This window comes from Euprymna scolopes, chromosome 45, assembly GCF_053919585.1.
Source record: "Euprymna scolopes isolate OS-2025 chromosome 45, ASM5391958v1, whole genome shotgun sequence".
In the NCBI taxonomy this organism is placed as follows: domain Eukaryota; kingdom Metazoa; phylum Mollusca; class Cephalopoda; order Sepiida; family Sepiolidae; genus Euprymna; species Euprymna scolopes.
In genome coordinates this window covers 34,792,920-34,810,510 of record NC_136526.1, presented here as the reverse complement: position 1 = coordinate 34,810,510, position 17,591 = coordinate 34,792,920, and the positions used below count along the sequence as shown (strand labels likewise).

Below are 17,591 nucleotides of genomic sequence, written 5' to 3'. Positions count from 1 at the left end.
AATGCAAGGGCGATAACCGCGTGATTTACAATCACGCGATTATTTCAATCAATGGTATTGCGTTGTTCACTTGCTAAGGAGGATTCAGAATTGGCGGGAATTTTGTGTTTCAAAAATCAGATTTCATCAGGACGTCGGAGAAGACGGACGCCCGTAATCTCGCTCCGTGCCTATTGAACTAAGGCACGGTTCTAAAACAAGATTTCAACTCAGCACCGAAGTAGACGGATGCACGTAATCTTGCTCCGTGCCTATTGAACTAAGGCATGGTTCTAAAACAAAATTTCAAGATGACGTCGTGCCAAGCTGACGTGCGTAATCTTGCTCTATGCCTAATGAACTAAGACATGGTTCTACCCCATTTATTTCTCCGCTCATTTAACTGCGGATATTATCCGGAGGCTAAATGTTCTATGGATTAATTACTTCATCATCCCTGCCCGCAAGAGGGCATATTATTTTATGATCATCGATCGCAAAGTGCGTTGATCGTATCGACAGTCTGGAAGGATTTCGCGAACCCTCAACCAATTCTACGAGCGGCCGAGTCTACCAGCATCTTCAAAAGAAGAAAACTACATTCGCCTTTCAAAGCATGAACTACAACTACCCTCGCCTTTCTAGGCAAGAACTACCCGCCATTTGGCAGAAGCTAAAGAGGGCACTCTTTTGCAATATGGACTCCTTTTTTACCCTTTAGTAAATAAAATTATTCTTGGATTTAAGGTGAGCCTTTGTTGCTTTTTCTGAGTCTCTTTCATTCTGCCATAGGCAAAAACGGGTAAGATAATTTCTTACAGAAAGCACAAACGCCAATGTTCACGCATTGTTGGACGTGTGTGTGTGTGTGTGTGTGTGTGTGTGTGTGTGTGTGTGTCCTCTCCCCGTTCTATTGATGTTACGTTCGTCTCTATTTCTGTTTCACAGTCAACTCTAAAACTGTCAAACTCCAATCCGCCGCGACGGGCATCTAGTTGTCAACTAACTGTCTCCTCCTCTATGTTGGTATTTGAAGTCGCCCCCTCCACACCGGCTACCGGAAGCTGCCCTTCCCTGTTTTATCCGTAGGTTTCTGTTGTTCTGTCAACTCTAAAAAGCTCGATCTAAAAATACCTAGATTCATTGGGTGTTACTACTGTTACTTCCCATCTATTGTTTCCTATTCCTCTCTCAGCACTTAGTGACTCAAGTCCACCTCAGGCCCACTTTATAGTATCACATATTTCTGTCTCGCTACCATCTCAGTAAAGCTGGCATCAGAAAAAATGTGCAGGGTAAAATTGCAAAATTTAATAAATAAACAAAATCACACTTTGAAAATGAAACATTAGGACCGTACGAGAAGGTTGGAGTAAGCTCCCATTCCCGAGTTTAAAATAGGGCTTAGCTCCCACCTAATATTTTAAAATAATATTTTTAAATAGATATTTACACGGTGGACGTGAGGTCTAGGCTTTTTAAATATAACCTCTAATCGTGACCCACGTAAATAATTGATAAGTTCTGATTTTTTATTTTATGATTTTTAATTCAATTTTATTACAAATATTTTGAGTCATGCAACATAAAACAAGTTATTTAAAAAAAAATGTTTTCATGTATTTATTTTAAATATACAATTTAAAATTAAAAAAAAAAACAGAAAAAAAATAAATCGTTTCATTTGGTAACCGACAACTTTGCATAAAGCCTTTGTAAACAAAGGGGCCTTAAAGTGAATTAAAACACACAACGTGTAGCCAAAGCAACGCATCTTTGTAAAAAAAAAAAAAATTATATTAATGATAAACATTTGTTTTCGCTGTGTAAAATATTGTAACATGTTAAATTTAAAGGTTACCAGCAATATATAAAAAAAAACTACCTCTATAGGATTTCAACCGAACATCCTTTTTAAACCTCAATTGTACCTATTTACACGGGACAGAGTTAGACACCAAGGTCGTTTTTTAACGTGGAGAAAAGGTATTAAAATTGTCTCAGTCGTGAAGGATTTCTCCTCCACTGAAAGAGAAATGGAAGTGCCGCATCTGAAGAACAGACACTACACTTTGATCTTGGCCAACCCCAATTGTAAACAAAGTCTAAAATAATCCTAACGTAAGTTTAGATTTAGAATGGACAAAATTCACTTAAGTTCAAATATTATAATCTGGAATATTGTATATAATTTTTATAATTATATAATTAATATTTCTATATAATAATCTAAATATTTTGTATATTTTTAATATTATAGAATAAATATTTTATATAACATCTTAATATATTTTATATTTTTTAATAATTATTATATAATAAATATTTGAATATCATAATTTGAAATATTTCATCTATGTTTTATAATTATGAAACAATAAATATTTTTATATATATTTGAATATTTTATATATTTTTAATATTTATTATATAATAAATACTTCTATACAAAATCTGAAATATTTTATATATTTATGATAAATATTTTTTAATATTTTATATATTTTTAATTATTATTATATAATAAACATTTTTATATAATAATTTGAAGTATTTTATATATTTTGAATAATGATTGTATAATAAATATTTTTATATATTTTCAAATATTTTATATATTTTAACAATTGGCATACAATAAATATTTTTAATAATCAAAAATATTTTATATTTTTAATAATTATCATATAATAAACATTTTCATATGATAATTTGAAATATTTTATATATTTTTAATAATTATTATATAATAAATATTTTTATTTATATTTTGGAATATTTTATATATTTTGAATAATTATCATGTAAAAATCTGAAATATTTTTATATATTTATAATATTATCATATAATAAATATTTTTATATAATAATTTGAAATATTTTATATATTTTTAATAATTATCATATGATAAATATTTTTATATAATAATTCAAATTATTTTATATATTTTCAATAATTATAAGTAATAAATATTTTCATATAAAAATCTGGAATATTTTATATATATTTAATAATTATTATATAATAAATATTTTTATATAATAATTTGAAATATTTTTAATAGTTTTAAAAAGTATCATATAATAAATATTTTTACATATTGTTTGTGAATATTTTATATATTTTTTATAATTATTATACAATAAATATTTTCACATAAAAATTTAAAGAATTCTATATATTTCTATATATTTTTAATAATTATTATATATTAAATATTTTTTATAATAATTTGAAATATTTTGTATTTTTCTAATTATTATATAATAAATATTTTCATATGATAATTATAAATATTTTATTTATTTTAATAATTATTATATAATAAATATTTTTATATAATAATTTTAAATATTTTATATATTTTGATGATTATTATATAATAATTTTTTATATAATAATCTGAAATATTGTAATAATAATATTATTAATATTTCTAAATTATAATCTAAATATTTTGTATATTTTTAATATTATAGCATAAATATTTTATAGAATAATTTAAAATATTTTATATTTTTAATAATGATCATATAATAAGAATTTCATATAATAATTTTAAATATTTCATATATTTTTAAAAATTATCATATAATGAATATTTTTTATAATAATTTTAAATATTTTATATATTTTTAATATTTAATATATAATAAATATTTTTATATAATAATTTAGAATATTTTATATATTCTTTATAATTATTATATAATGAATATTTTTAAATATTTTATATATTTTTAATAATTAATATATACCGTGTTTGTATAATAATTTAAAATGTTTTACATATTTAATAATTTTTATATAATACATATTTTATATAATAATCTAAAATATTTTATATATTTTTATTATTCATCACATAAATATTTTTATATAATTATTTGGAATATTCTATATATTTTTATATAATAATTTAAAATATTTTTAATAATTATCATATAATACAAATTTTTATATAATAATTTGAAATATATTATATATTTTTAATAATTATCATATAATATCTTTATATAATAATTTGAAATATTTTATATATTTAAATAATTTTCATATAATAGATATTTTTATATAATAATTGGAAATATTTTATATATTTTAATAATTTTCATATAATAGATATTTTTATATAATAATTTGAAATATTTTATATATTTTTAATAATTATCATATAATATCTTTATATAATAATTTGAAATATTTTATATATTTTAATAATTATCATATAATATCTTTATATAATAATTTGAAATATTTTATATATTTTTAATAATTATCATATAATATCTTTATATAATAATTTGAAATATTTTATATATTTTTAATAATTATCATATAATATCTTTATATAATAATTTGAAATATTTTATATATTTTTAATAATTATCATATAATATTTTTATATAATAATTTGAAATATTTTATATATTTTTAATAATTATCATATAATAAATATTTTTATATAAATATCTGAAATATTTTATATATTTTTAATCGCGATCATGCAATCAATATTTTTATATAATAATCTAACAAAATTATTTGAAAAGCAAATTGCCTTTAAAAAGACTAGATTTGACATTACAAAGGGCAAACTGATAATATTGGTGTTGTTATATTGTTACACGATTAATATTCAACGAATTGGTTACATAAATGTCGAACTTTTTAAGTCTTTTGTTGAATTTTCACAAGTTTTTTTTCACATTACAACGCGGTTGGTAGTGGAGTAGGTGTATCAGAATTTTTGTAGGAATTTTTGACACCCCTAACACGAAACTGCGAATAAAATATATAAAAAAAACTCGTAATTTCTCTTTTAAAAGTGGGTTGTTTATTTTCTTTATGGATTATAGTTCCAAAACAAACTATTAAAGTTGTTTTAAAAGTAATAGAAATATTTTTTTTTCAAAAACAATAATGAATTTTACGAACTCAATATTTTTCAATTTTTAAATTTTAAAAATCTATCAAAATTTTTCTATTGATTCTATTTTTACGATATTTTCAGGGTCAATGTGAAATGTTATGCTCTTTCCAATAAACCGAATATAATATTTTAGACAAACTTTTTTTTTTAATTCACGCCCCCCTCCCATTTTCAAGTGTCTATTAAAAAGTAAATAATTAATTTACTCACCAAAGTTTTATATATCAAAAATTGAACAGAAAAGGTCAATAAATAATATATTCAAATTTAAAACAAAAAAGTAGTGTTTTTTTAGAAATTTACCTGTAAAGTTCAAAGTTTAAAACCTTTTTTTTTTAAAACCACGTTGTTTGTTTTTTCTTTTCTTTTTTTTTCTTTAAATGAAACCTTGGTCCTTGCTCCTGTAATTGAAAAAAATTAGGGCTTGAATTACATTTTTCGAGTAGTTATAAGCTTGGAAAGACAGGGGGTCGAATAATTCACGCCTCCCATTTTAAAATGTCTATTAAAAAGTAAATAATTAATTTACTCACCAAAGTGTTATATATCACAAATTGAAGAGAAAAGGTCAAATAATATATTCAAATTTAAAACCCCAAAAAAAGTAGTGTTTTTTTTTTTTTTTTTTTTTTTTTTTTAGAAATTTACCTGTAAAGTCCGAAGTTTAAAACTTAAAAAAAAAAAAAAACACGTTTGATTTTTTTTTTTTAATGAAACCTTGGTCCTTGCTCCTTTAATAAAAAAAAAAAAAAAAAAAAAAGAGGTTGAATTACATTTTTCGAGGAGTTATAAGCTTGGAAAGACGGGGTGGAATTATTCACTATTTTTCACGAAATTTCTGACACACCTAGTAATCGGGTTAGGGTTAGTAGAAGGAAAATGACGGTTTTTTCCTGACATTTTACCCTGACAAAATTTATACTTAAATTGTTTCATCAGGAGCATAAACAAGATGTAAAGCAAACAGAATTGTTTACATGTCATTAAAAAGTTTGTCTTGTTAGAAAATTGCTATTGTCTTACGTTGAATTTAAAAGGAAGAATAAAAATCTTAAAAGGAGTTCTCGCTTGGAGTTTCTGAAATGGTGCGTTAATGAATTGCATCAATGCATCACATTAAAAAAAATTTAGAAAATTGAAGAAGGTAGAAATTCCATATGCTTTTGAAATGTTAAATTCTTTTTAGGGAAAGGTAGGCACTGCTAAAATTCCCCACAGAATTACCCCCTCCCCCAATATGTAAAACGATGTAACTTTATTATAAGTTTATATTATCAATATAACTTTTGTACCATTTTCAAAAAGAAGGGCAAAATAAACCAGTAATAATTAAAAAAAAAATAATAATAATCATCGTATGCAAATAACGAAATTGCGAGACAAAAATCTTGTTTACATAATCGGCGCTTTAAAATAACGTTCCCATGTAGTAAGCATTCCGGGCCCTCTTATTGGAATTATTACGGAGTCACTAGTGTGGTGCCCTGTGATTGGATGAAAAACAACCAATCACGGGCTGCCATTCTAGTTTCCTCCCCGACCCCTATTTGCGCGGCCCCTTCGAACTTTCGGCCTCTTTTGCGGTTGGGACCTGATTGCGAGTACATCCATTTCGCCAGCTCTCCGCCACCAGTAATACGGGACGCACATGGAGTCCAAGCCGTAATAGCAGCATAGACCAAGGCCGCACCTTTTCTCTTTCATACCAACTAAGGACACAGGAAAGATTTAATTGATAAACGGACACATCACATCTGTGAGATAAGTTTCCCGCAAACCCAATTGTTTGCAACACCTTTATTTTCCTTTTTGTAAATACAGTTTTTTTATAACATTTAACTCTGTGTTTGTTTTTCCTTTCTTCTTGACGTCGTCACATTACTTTGTTACCTCAAACGTTTGGGAAATCCCAATAATTTGCAAACATACTAGAATATAGAAGAGGTGAAGATTGTATTCACAAAGAGCTTAAAGGTTTGAAAGAAGTGAGTGTAGTGATTTATTTTGTATGTAAAGAATTCTCATTTTGGTGCACCAATAGGACTATAGAAATTTCATCCCTTCAATAATAAGGTAGGATATCATTAACAGTTATTATTTTTTCTTCTTTTTACAATAAGTACCTATAAGCTAAGGTATGTGAAGATTGTTTTAGATAAACTGAATTTAATAGTATATATAGGGGTTAGTAAGAGAGTTTTTACTACCTTTTAAATTTTTAGTCCTTTTAGGACGTTGTTTCATTGGAACAGATGAGCTATTAGTATTTGGTACATCATTAGGAGATTTTGAATTTGCAGCATCAACTACTCTCTTGGAGTCTGGAACAATTCCAGGATGGTGTGCGTGAGTTAAAGATAATTCCAGAGGATACAGGAGCTTGATGGAATGGACCTGAACCGACCCGTCACCTCTTTTAACTTTTACAGAACGAATTTTTTTGTCGTCACCAACAATTAATTCCAAAACTCTTCCCAGCAACCAAAATGGTCTAGCCTTGGCAGGATTTTTAACAAGAACCACATCATCAACCTTGATACGATTGTGAAAATTGACCTCGTGCAAATCTTTACATTGCTCCCTCAAACTCAACAAATAGTCTTGATACCAAAGCTCACGGAATCTAGTTAGCATAGAATCCCGTGCTTCAATGGATTTTACTACATTTAATCTTGAAGGAGGGTCAGATTTCCAAACATTCTGGTCATCTAATTTTAGTACAAGTCCTAAATTGGCATTAGGACGAAGAAAACAGTTGGGGGTTATTATTTCGAGGTCTGAATCCGAAGAACACCTGTAAGTGAGAGGTCTTTGATTTATGGCATTTTGAATATCCGAAATTATAGTAAGGAGATCAAAATATTTAATTCGAGATCGCCCAATTGTTTTATACAAACAAGATTTAATGGTTCTGATCATGCGTTCCCATGTGCTCCCCACCCAAGCAGCATATAAAGGTATTCTGATATGCTTAATATTATACACTTGGAAGTGTTCATTAAATTCAGAGGAGGCAAAAACTTCCTCTATAAGGTTACAACCAGCTATAAAGGATCTGGCATTATCGCTGTAAATATGAGATGGGATTCCATGCATATTTGTAAATCTGATCAGAGCCAGGATAAACGAGTGAGTGCTCATATCTTTAACTAATTCTATGTGTACTGCTCTAATGTTTAGGCAAGTAAATATAAGCATATACATTTTACTTACACCTTCATCACCTTTCACCCAAACATGTCCCGTATAGTCAATCCCAGTGTGTAAAAATGGTTTAATGAGATTCACACGATGTTTGGGAAGATTTGTAACCTTAGGATACTTAAACGCAAGGCTATTAAATTTTTTGCACAAGATGCACTTTGAAAGTACTTTTTTGACGGCTTGTCTTGCCTTGGGTATCCAAAACCCTGAAAGGCGGATTTTAGTTAGGGTTGATTGAATTCCCAGATGTTTACATCTTTTGTGGTATTCTACGATGATAAGTTCAGTTAAATCATGATCCTTAGCCAATAAGACAGGATTGATAACTTCATAATCATAAGTAGTGACTTTACCTATTCTACCTTTAGTTCTGATGATTCCACTTTCATCTAAGAATAAATTTAAATTTTTTACTGATTCAGGTACTTCTTTACCTTGAGGCGATTGCAGGTAAGCAAATTCTGTAGGAAAGCTTTGTTGTTGCATTACCTTAAGTAAATAAATTTTAGCACAGTTGCTGGGATCTAGGTCTATATGTTTGATTTTATTTCTAACCTTAAATATGTTGGTAGTAACGTTAAGTAATCTATTGAGATCTGAGTATCTACCAAAGGGTACCACCGGTTGAGGCTCAACATTAACTACAGTGTAATTTAATGACGTAGGCTGTATAATAGATTTATTCTTTAAGCTTAGGCACTGAAGTTCACTTGATGGCCATTCTATGGGACTTTTACTAAGCCATTCAGGACCCGAAGTCCAGCGGCTTAAATTCTGCTGAAATTTTTCAAAGGTTACTCCTCTTGTGAGCAAGTCGGCAGGATTTTGATCTGTAGGAACGTATCTGAATTTTACAGTTAACGATCTTTTTTCTTTTAGTTCCTCAGTCATTTGTTGGATGTCTTTTAGTCTGTTTCTTACAAACAGGTTTTTAGTTTTGATGTTGTCAGACAAAAGCCATGACAGCACAACCTGTGCATCAACAGATATAACGATATCTCTGATCTCAATTTGGGAGTAGGCTTTCAACAAAGGTAATAAGCACTTGATGGCCAAAAACACAGCCAACAATTCCAGCGTAGGTAAACTTTTGGGCTTCATAGGAGCCACCTTAGCTTTGGAAAATAACAAATGGGACTTGCCATTTTGTGCACTATAAACTACAAACCCATATGCCCCTTTAGAGGCATCACAAAATATAAACAAATCGGCTGGGTTGGCTTCACTGATTACAAATCTAGGGAACTGCAGTGAATCCAGCTTGGAAAGGTCCCGTGATAAAGCAGACCATAAAGCCTGGTATTCCTCGGGCACAACATCATCCCAGTCTAATTTCTGCGACCACAAATCTCTCAAGAGCATTTTGCCTCTGATAGTAACAGGTAGACACAGAGATAGTGGGTCGAAAACCCTTGCAGTTTGAGTTAAAATACCTCTTTTAGTGGTAACTTGCTGATCAATAGATGACCTAGAAATTTGAAGTGTATCCTCTAATGTGGAATACCTGTAGCCTAAAACTTTCTCCAATTCACAGCCATGTTCTACGAGTTTCTGATCTTTTATCATTAAGGTTTTAAGTTCCTCACAATTCGTATTCCATGATCTAAGATTAAAATGACCTCTTTCCATACGATGATTGGCCGTTGTATAGAGGTTTGATAACATTTCAACAGAGTTACTTGTTTTAATCAGGTTATCCACATAGAAATTTTTCTTCAACATGTCAGAGCAGTCATCAGCAGGGAACATTCGGGCATGGTGCTTTATTATGAAATTCAAAATGAAGGGACTGGCGTTAAACCCAAAAATAATAGTGGTATATCTAAAACAAATCAGTCTATTGCCTTCCTTCATAAAAAAACAAAACCTGTTACGGTCTTCGAGAGATCCGAGTTTGATCATAAGGAAAGCCTTACGAATGTCTGCTAACATCACATATTTGTTAGATCTAAATAATAATAGTAATTCCAGCATATCTCCCATTAAATTTATGCCAGGATAAGCTGCTTCATTTAAAGAATATTTACCATTAGTCTTCAGAGAGCAGTTAAAGACAGGTCTAATCTTAGTAGTAGACTGTTCATCCATCTTGAAAACAGGCCTATGTGGTATCCAAATGTATTTTGAAAAATTCTCAGGAGCTACCTCAAAACGTTCGATGATACCCTCCTGCTCCTGTTGATGAAATATTTCAGCATAGTCATCGAGTAATTTTTGTTGCTCGAGCTTGTTTACTACTCTGTTTAGCACTGAAAGTGCAATTCTGTGATTGGAAGGTACAGACTTGATTTTGTCATCATGCCAGGGGAGTTTCACATGATACGCATTATTTTTAAATTCAATGGAATTTTCAAATTCCATAATTTTACTCTTGTCATAATTACAAGTAGCCTCGTCTTCCGATGATATACCTAGAGAATCTACATCAAACATTTTCTCTAAATTTCTTTCTACTTGACTCTCATCAAATATTTCAGCAAGGGGATCAGGGTAGCTCTTTATCGGGTTCATTACAAAATTTACCCTAATGTCTGAGCACGTAGAGTATTTGGAGACTATGGCATGATAATTGTGGAGATCCTTATTCTTAATCTTCTTAGGATTACACTGTTTATCATACAAAAAATGTTGGCAATTGCCAAACGGGGAAATGCCTGCAGGAAACTCCCATGCAGAGCCCTGCATGCAGTCTATCATTTTGATGTTCTTCATGAATTGAATCACATCAATGCCTAAAAGGCCATGTACACGAATGTCATTTTTTTTGTGCAAAAAGGCCAGGGTATAATTTAAATTAATTAAATTTTTCTTTACAGACTTAAAATTATCAAATCTTAAGTTCATATCGAATTCATCATCGATAAGAACTGGTAGAGACAAGGAACTACCCTTAGTTACCTCTATCCCCACTACAAGTTGGTTCAATTTTTTTGTTTGCGACCCTAAAAAGGTTTTTACCTCGTATTCAACTGGAGTGAGGAGAGATTTATAACACCCTAATCTTTCAATAACATTCCTGGAGAAATAGGTTCTTTGACTGCCTGTATCAAAGAGGCAGTTAAATCTATATTTTTGTTTTCCTTTAAAAACAGTAATTGCTACTATCGGCAAAATGTAGGGTTGTTCCTGCATGCTAGTGTTAGCACACACGTGCGTGGAAGCAGTTGGACTGTTTCCACCCTTATCTGTTTCATTACAAAGTGGGGTAACGTGGCCTCGGGATTTACAATGTGCACATCTCCGAGGTAATTTATTTCCTTTGCCATAGCAGTCTTCTGTTCTATGATTGGCACTTGTACAAAGGAGGCATAAGCCCATTTCTCTACACCTAGAACGTCTCGACTCAAGGGAGAAATATTTTGGACAATGGTTCATAGTGTGTCCATTGACGCTGCAAAATCTGCAATGCTTAGTAACTTTGCTAGATTTTATAGCAAAGTTTTCCAACGTTGGGACACCCTTCCTTACATTATTATTTTTATTATAATTTCCTTCCCTAGATTTGAAATTGTCTTGGTGGGAATTTGGAGTTTTTTTAAAACTGGTTTTTATCAAGGTTTTTATGACCTCATTATAACTATCAAAGATCTGATTAATTTTTGGATAGTTACTATCAACTTTTCTTATTATCTCTTTTTGAAGAGTTGGGGGTAATTTCGAAAAAATTACATGGCTAATCAGTTCGTAGCCAGGAGTGTTTTCTTCAAAAAAATCCAGACCATACGAAGTCTTTAGTTCAGCTAGGTCAGCCTTTATTTCTGACAAAAAACTTTTTATGTTAGCAAACTCTGGGTCATATTTAGGAGTATTACCCAGCAGTTGTTTAAAAATTTCATCGATAATGAGAGGAATATCCAAAAACTCCTTTCTCAATAAATTGATGGCCACTTCAAAGTTTTCATCTTCTAACGAGAGGTGAGACACTAACTGAGACGCGTAACCTGTCAAAAAACTTTTTAAAAGTGATAGTTTGGCTTTTTTTGAATGTACGGCGTCCACACAATTCTCAAATTGAGCTAGGAAATTTTTAAATTCAAATTTACCAGCTCTTATGCCACTAAATTTAGCACACTGCAACCGTGGGGCTGAAACGCACGCGGCTGCGAGTGGCATTTGTGGATTTTGTACTAGGACCGATTCTTTATTGGAAGGAGAAATATTCTCTTCCAGTTCAGTGAGCCTTTTGAATATGTTGTAAACGAACTCCGCCTGTAACTTTTCGTCTTCCAACATACCGCTATCTTCTAAATTGATATCGGCCTTTTCACAGGCTTCACTTATTCTATTATTAATTACGTCGACCTCCGTCAACCATTTGTTAATAAGAATTTCTTGCCTTTTAAAACAAATGTTATTGAGCGACACTTCTGCTGACATTAAATCAACGGCCGAAGTTATTTTCCTTTTAAAGGAATCTCTATTAAAAATCAAGGCTCTAACGCCCTTTATCTGTTTAAAATCATTCATACTGCTGAGAGCAAATATCTACAAGCAAAATAAAGGAAGGAAACGGAAGGAAAGAAAGAAAAAAAAAGGGGGGACGGACGAAATTAACCTCTACAGATCCAGTAGTAACACCAAAATAGCATAGGCTTGTATTCCCTTCCTCAAGCGACGTCACGGTTGAATTGAATTTACACAAATCTATTTCGTGTTAAATTATTCCACGTGTTATTTTTAGTCTCTAGCGTAAAAGGCTAGTTTCAATTGTTTGCAAATTATTGGGATTTCCCAAACGTTTGAGGTAACAAAGTAATGTGATGACGTCAAGAAGAAAGGAAAAACAAACACAGAGTTAAATGTTATAAAAAAACTGTATTTACAAAAAGGAAAATAAAGGTGTTGCAAACAATTGGGTTTGCGGGAAACTTATCTCACAGATGTGATGTGTCCGTTTATCAATTAAATCTTTCCTGTGTCCTTAGTTGGTATGAAAGAGAAAAGGTGCGGCCTTGTTGGTCTGTGCTGCTATTACGGCTTGGACTCCATGTGCGTCCCGTATTTCTGGTGGCGGAGAGCTGGCGAAATGGATGTACTCGCAATCAGGTCCCAACCGCAAAAGAGGCCGAAAGTTCGAAGGGGCCGCGCAAATAGGGGTCGGGGAGGAAACTAGAATGGCAGCCCGTGATTGGTTGTTTTTCATCCAATCACAGGGCACCACACTAGTGACTCCGTAATAATTCCAATACTCTTGCAGTCTTGCACTTTAAGTGAATGGAAATTAGGAAGATAAAAATGGAACGGCAGTCGTTTGACACCAGTCCAAAGAATGCAATTTGATTGGATAGAGAAATATTGACGTCATGACTATGAAATATTGATAAAATTTAAAAATTAAAATTGTTGAAAAAGAATACAAAAGAATTTAATAACTAAGTATTTATTAATTAATAGTATTTTTAGAATTTAAAATTTTTTTAAGTTAACATAGAATTTAAGAATTGAAATTATTCTAAAATAATTTAATAAGTATTTAATAATAGTATAAATATAATTAATGTAGAAGCATTTTCAAAAGAGTTAAAGTCATTTAAGTAACAATTACATCGCTGATTTATAGTGAACTATTTTGCTTTTATTTTAAATTAAAAAAAACACCGACTTCTCCCTACGCATGAGCAAAGGACGTTTTAGTTGCCATAGTAACTAAACGATCATGAATGAAGTTTTACTTTTTATGAATATTGAAATAAATGAAATTACTACACATTTATTAGTAATAATTTTATCGACTTTTTTTAATAGCATTTTCTCTCTCTCTCTCTCTCTCTCTCTCTCTATATATATATATATATATATATATATATATATATATATATATATATATATATCATATAGCGCGAATCATAAGTGCACTGCACTACTGCACTGCAACTGCACTAGCACCCATTCTTTTTATTAATAAATGTTAAGTAATTTTTAAAAAGGCGATAAAATTATTACTAATCAATGTGTAGTAATTTCGTTCATTTCAATATTCATAAACAGTAAAACTTATTAAAAAAAGTCGATGAAAGTCAGACATAAACAGTAAAACGTCGTCATATAAAAAGAAGATGCTATTTAAAAAAAAAAGTCGATACTGTTTATGAATATTGAAATAAATGAAATTACTACACATTTATTAGTAATAATTTTATCGACTTTTTAAAAATTACTTAACATTTATTAATAAAAAGAATGGGTGCTAGTGCACTTATGATTCGCGCTATATGATATATATATATATATATATATATATATATATATATATATATATATATATATATATATAGAAAATGCTATTAAAAAAGTCGATAAAATTATTACTAATAAATGTGTAGTAGTTTCATTTATTTCAATATTCATAAACAGTAAAACTTATTTAAAAAAGTCGATAAAAATTCATGATCATTTAGTTACTATGGCAACTAAAACATGTCCTTTGCTCATGCGTAGGGAGAAGTCAGTGTTTTTATGGTGTTCGGCAGGGAACTCAAATCGCGACCAGTACCCAGTTTTCTTTTAATAGTTGCTCCATGAAATGCGCAAAAAAAAATTTCCCTTTCTTCGTATTTATCTCATAAAAAAAAAAATCTGTTTGATACTGAAAAAAAAAATAATAATAATAAATCACGGGATACGTGTGTAGCATGAGGAACTAATCTCAGGTTACACCGCTAGAGTAACGTCCCATGGCGGTGACAGACCTGTATTGTGAATAATGGCGCGAGAATAAAATAAGATGCCAATAAACCAAGTGTGTTGTGTTGTTTTCATTAATGGGAATCTGCATGTAAAGATAATGAAACATGTTGGCAGCGGTCGAATGAACAGAGTTCCAAGGAAGAATACAAAATGGGAAATGTATTGTAAGAAAAATAAATGAAGATAAGTAATGTTTGATTTATTGTTTTACATTGTGCGCGCACACACACACACACACACAAGTTTGTTTTGCTTTATCTGGTCATTATGATCTATTTGCGTTTAAATAATATGAAAAAGAAGTTTCAACCAATTTAATCGGCCGTAAAACACAAGATTGTATTGAAAAAAAAAAGTGTCCAAACTTAAGATGGAAGAGATAAATAGACCAGTAGCGGGGATACAGCCCCCCACAACCCCTGTGTATGGAAAATAATCTGTCAGCGAACTGGAAGCTGTTTAAATTAAGATAGAATAACTATGCTATTATCACGTATCTAGCGAGACAGCCAGTACCATACCAAATGGCGATGTTGCTGCATACACTTGGAGACGACGCGTTAAAAGTATATTATGGGTTTCAATTTCGGACTCTGGAAGAAGAGAGAACACCCAATGAAATTCTCCAAGCGTTCAATAAGTATGCAATTGGAGAAATTAATGAGACATACGAACGATATATCTTCCACACAAGAAAACAGGGAGAAGGTGAAACAGTGGAAGCATTTATCACGGCACTCCGTACGTTGATAAAGACATGCAATTTCTGTGAGAATTGCGTCTCCTCCATACTACAAGACCAGATAATTCTTGGAGTATACAATCCCCACACCCAAGTGGAACTGCTTAAAATGAGACAGTTGGACTTACAGAGAAGCATAAATATATACAAACTATCGGAAAATGCAACGTTACAGTCTAGAATTCTAAGACCCGAGGCAGTTAACAGAGTGGACTTGAAACCTAAGGGAAGGCCAACAACCACAGAAAGTAACAGAGGGTGTAGGGCGTGTGCATTGCGACATGAACCCGGAAAAGAGTTTTGTTCAGCTTTTGGGAAGACATGTTTCAAATGCAATGGAAAGCACCACTTTGCAAAAAGATGAAAATCAAGAAAAAAGAATAATCGGTTTGTTGGAAAACAAGATGATAGCAATAGCAGTAATGATGGTTCAATCTATGGAAATGTGGACAGTGTGACCATGAAAGAAGGAATCAATTCCATCAGACCTAAAGTGATAAAGGACGAAATGATGGTCAAAGGAAAGCCGGTTGTTTTTCAGTTAGATAGTGGAGCCTCAGTGAACATCCTGAACGAGAAACATGTGGCGGGAAAAACACTTGAGCAGTTCAATAAGACCCTTGTCATGTGGAACGGGTTACAAATGAAACCTATACTGAGAACGTCGGATAAAAATGATAAACCCAAAAACCGGACTCAAGTATGCAGTGAAGTTTGTTCTTGTAAAGGAAGACTTCCATCCACTACTTGGAACGAATGCCATCCAGCAAATGGCACTCATTAATGTGAACAATGACAAATTTAAGAGGGTTGCAAACATATCTCAAAAAGACAGCAGCCAGCACCCGGAGAGCATCATATCTGAATTTCAGGATGTATTCCAGGAAGAATTGGGTATGTTACCTGGAGAGGTTCATCTGGAGGTGAACTCCAATGTAACACCACATGTTGCAGCGGCTCGAAGAATACTAGTGGCTATCAAGGTAAAAGTGAAAGCCGAATTAGAAAGACTGGTCAAAAAGAAGGTAATTGAACCAGTGAACGAGCCAACACCATGGGTAAGTGCCTTATCACTGGTAATAAAAAAAAATGGAAAGTTACGGATATGTATTGACCCCAGACCATTAAATAAGGCTCTTAAACAGGAGCATTTCCAGTTACCGGTATTGGACGATCTCCTCCCAGAACTTGTTGACTTTTCTCAACTCTTGATCTAAGGGATGGATTTTGGCACCTGAAGTTAGATGAAGCCAGCAGTTGCTTGACCACTTTTGCCACTCCATATGGTCGGTTTCAATGGAAGGTTTTAACATTTGGAATTGCTCCAGCTCCGGAAATATTTCAAAGAGAACTATATAATAATGTGGCCGATTTGAAAGGAATCATCAACAAAGCATACGATCTTCTGGTGGTCGGGATTGGTAAAACAATGGAAGAAGCAACAGAGGACCATGATAGAAGACTCAGAAGGCTGTTGCAAAGATGTTGTGATTGTGGGATGCGATTGAATGCTGAGAAAATTAATTTACGGCAAACATCTGTATCATTTCTGGGTCACAGGATAACCAGTGAGGGTTTACTTCCAAATCCTGAGAAAATAAAAGCCATAAAACATATGCCACGGCCAACAGACATTAAGGGAGTGCAACGATTGGGAGGATTCATGAATTATTTGGCAAAGTTTGTGCCCCACATCTCTGATGTGATGGCTCCAATTCACAACTTAACAAAGGCGGATGTGCCATGGACGTGGTCTCAGATCCATGAAGAAGCTTTTGAGAAAATTAAAAAGTTGGTGCGTGAAGCACCAGTATTGAGATACTATGACCCCAACAAACCATTGGTCGTTCAATGTGATGCAAGTGAGAAAGGAATGGGGGCTGCATTGCTACAAGAAGGTCAACCTTTAGCATATATTAGCCGAGCACTTACAGACACAGAAACCGATATGCACAGATTGAGAAAGAACTATTGGCAGTGGTTTATGCCTGTGAACGGTTTCGCCAATACACATTTGGTCAACAGGTTACAGTACTGACTGATCA

At 31.6% G+C, this 17,591-nt stretch overlaps 1 protein-coding gene across 1 annotated transcript; it reads right to left on the bottom strand.

Annotated features, from left to right (window-relative positions):
* Positions 1–7,079: 7,079 nt before the first annotated feature.
* LOC145269161 (uncharacterized) lies at positions 7,080–10,628 on the bottom strand. The gene has a single exon (XM_080124768.1). The coding sequence runs from the start codon at positions 10,626–10,628 to the stop codon at positions 7,080–7,082; it is 3,549 nt and encodes a 1,182-aa protein (XP_079980894.1).
* Between the last annotated feature and the right edge of the window lie 6,963 nt (positions 10,629–17,591).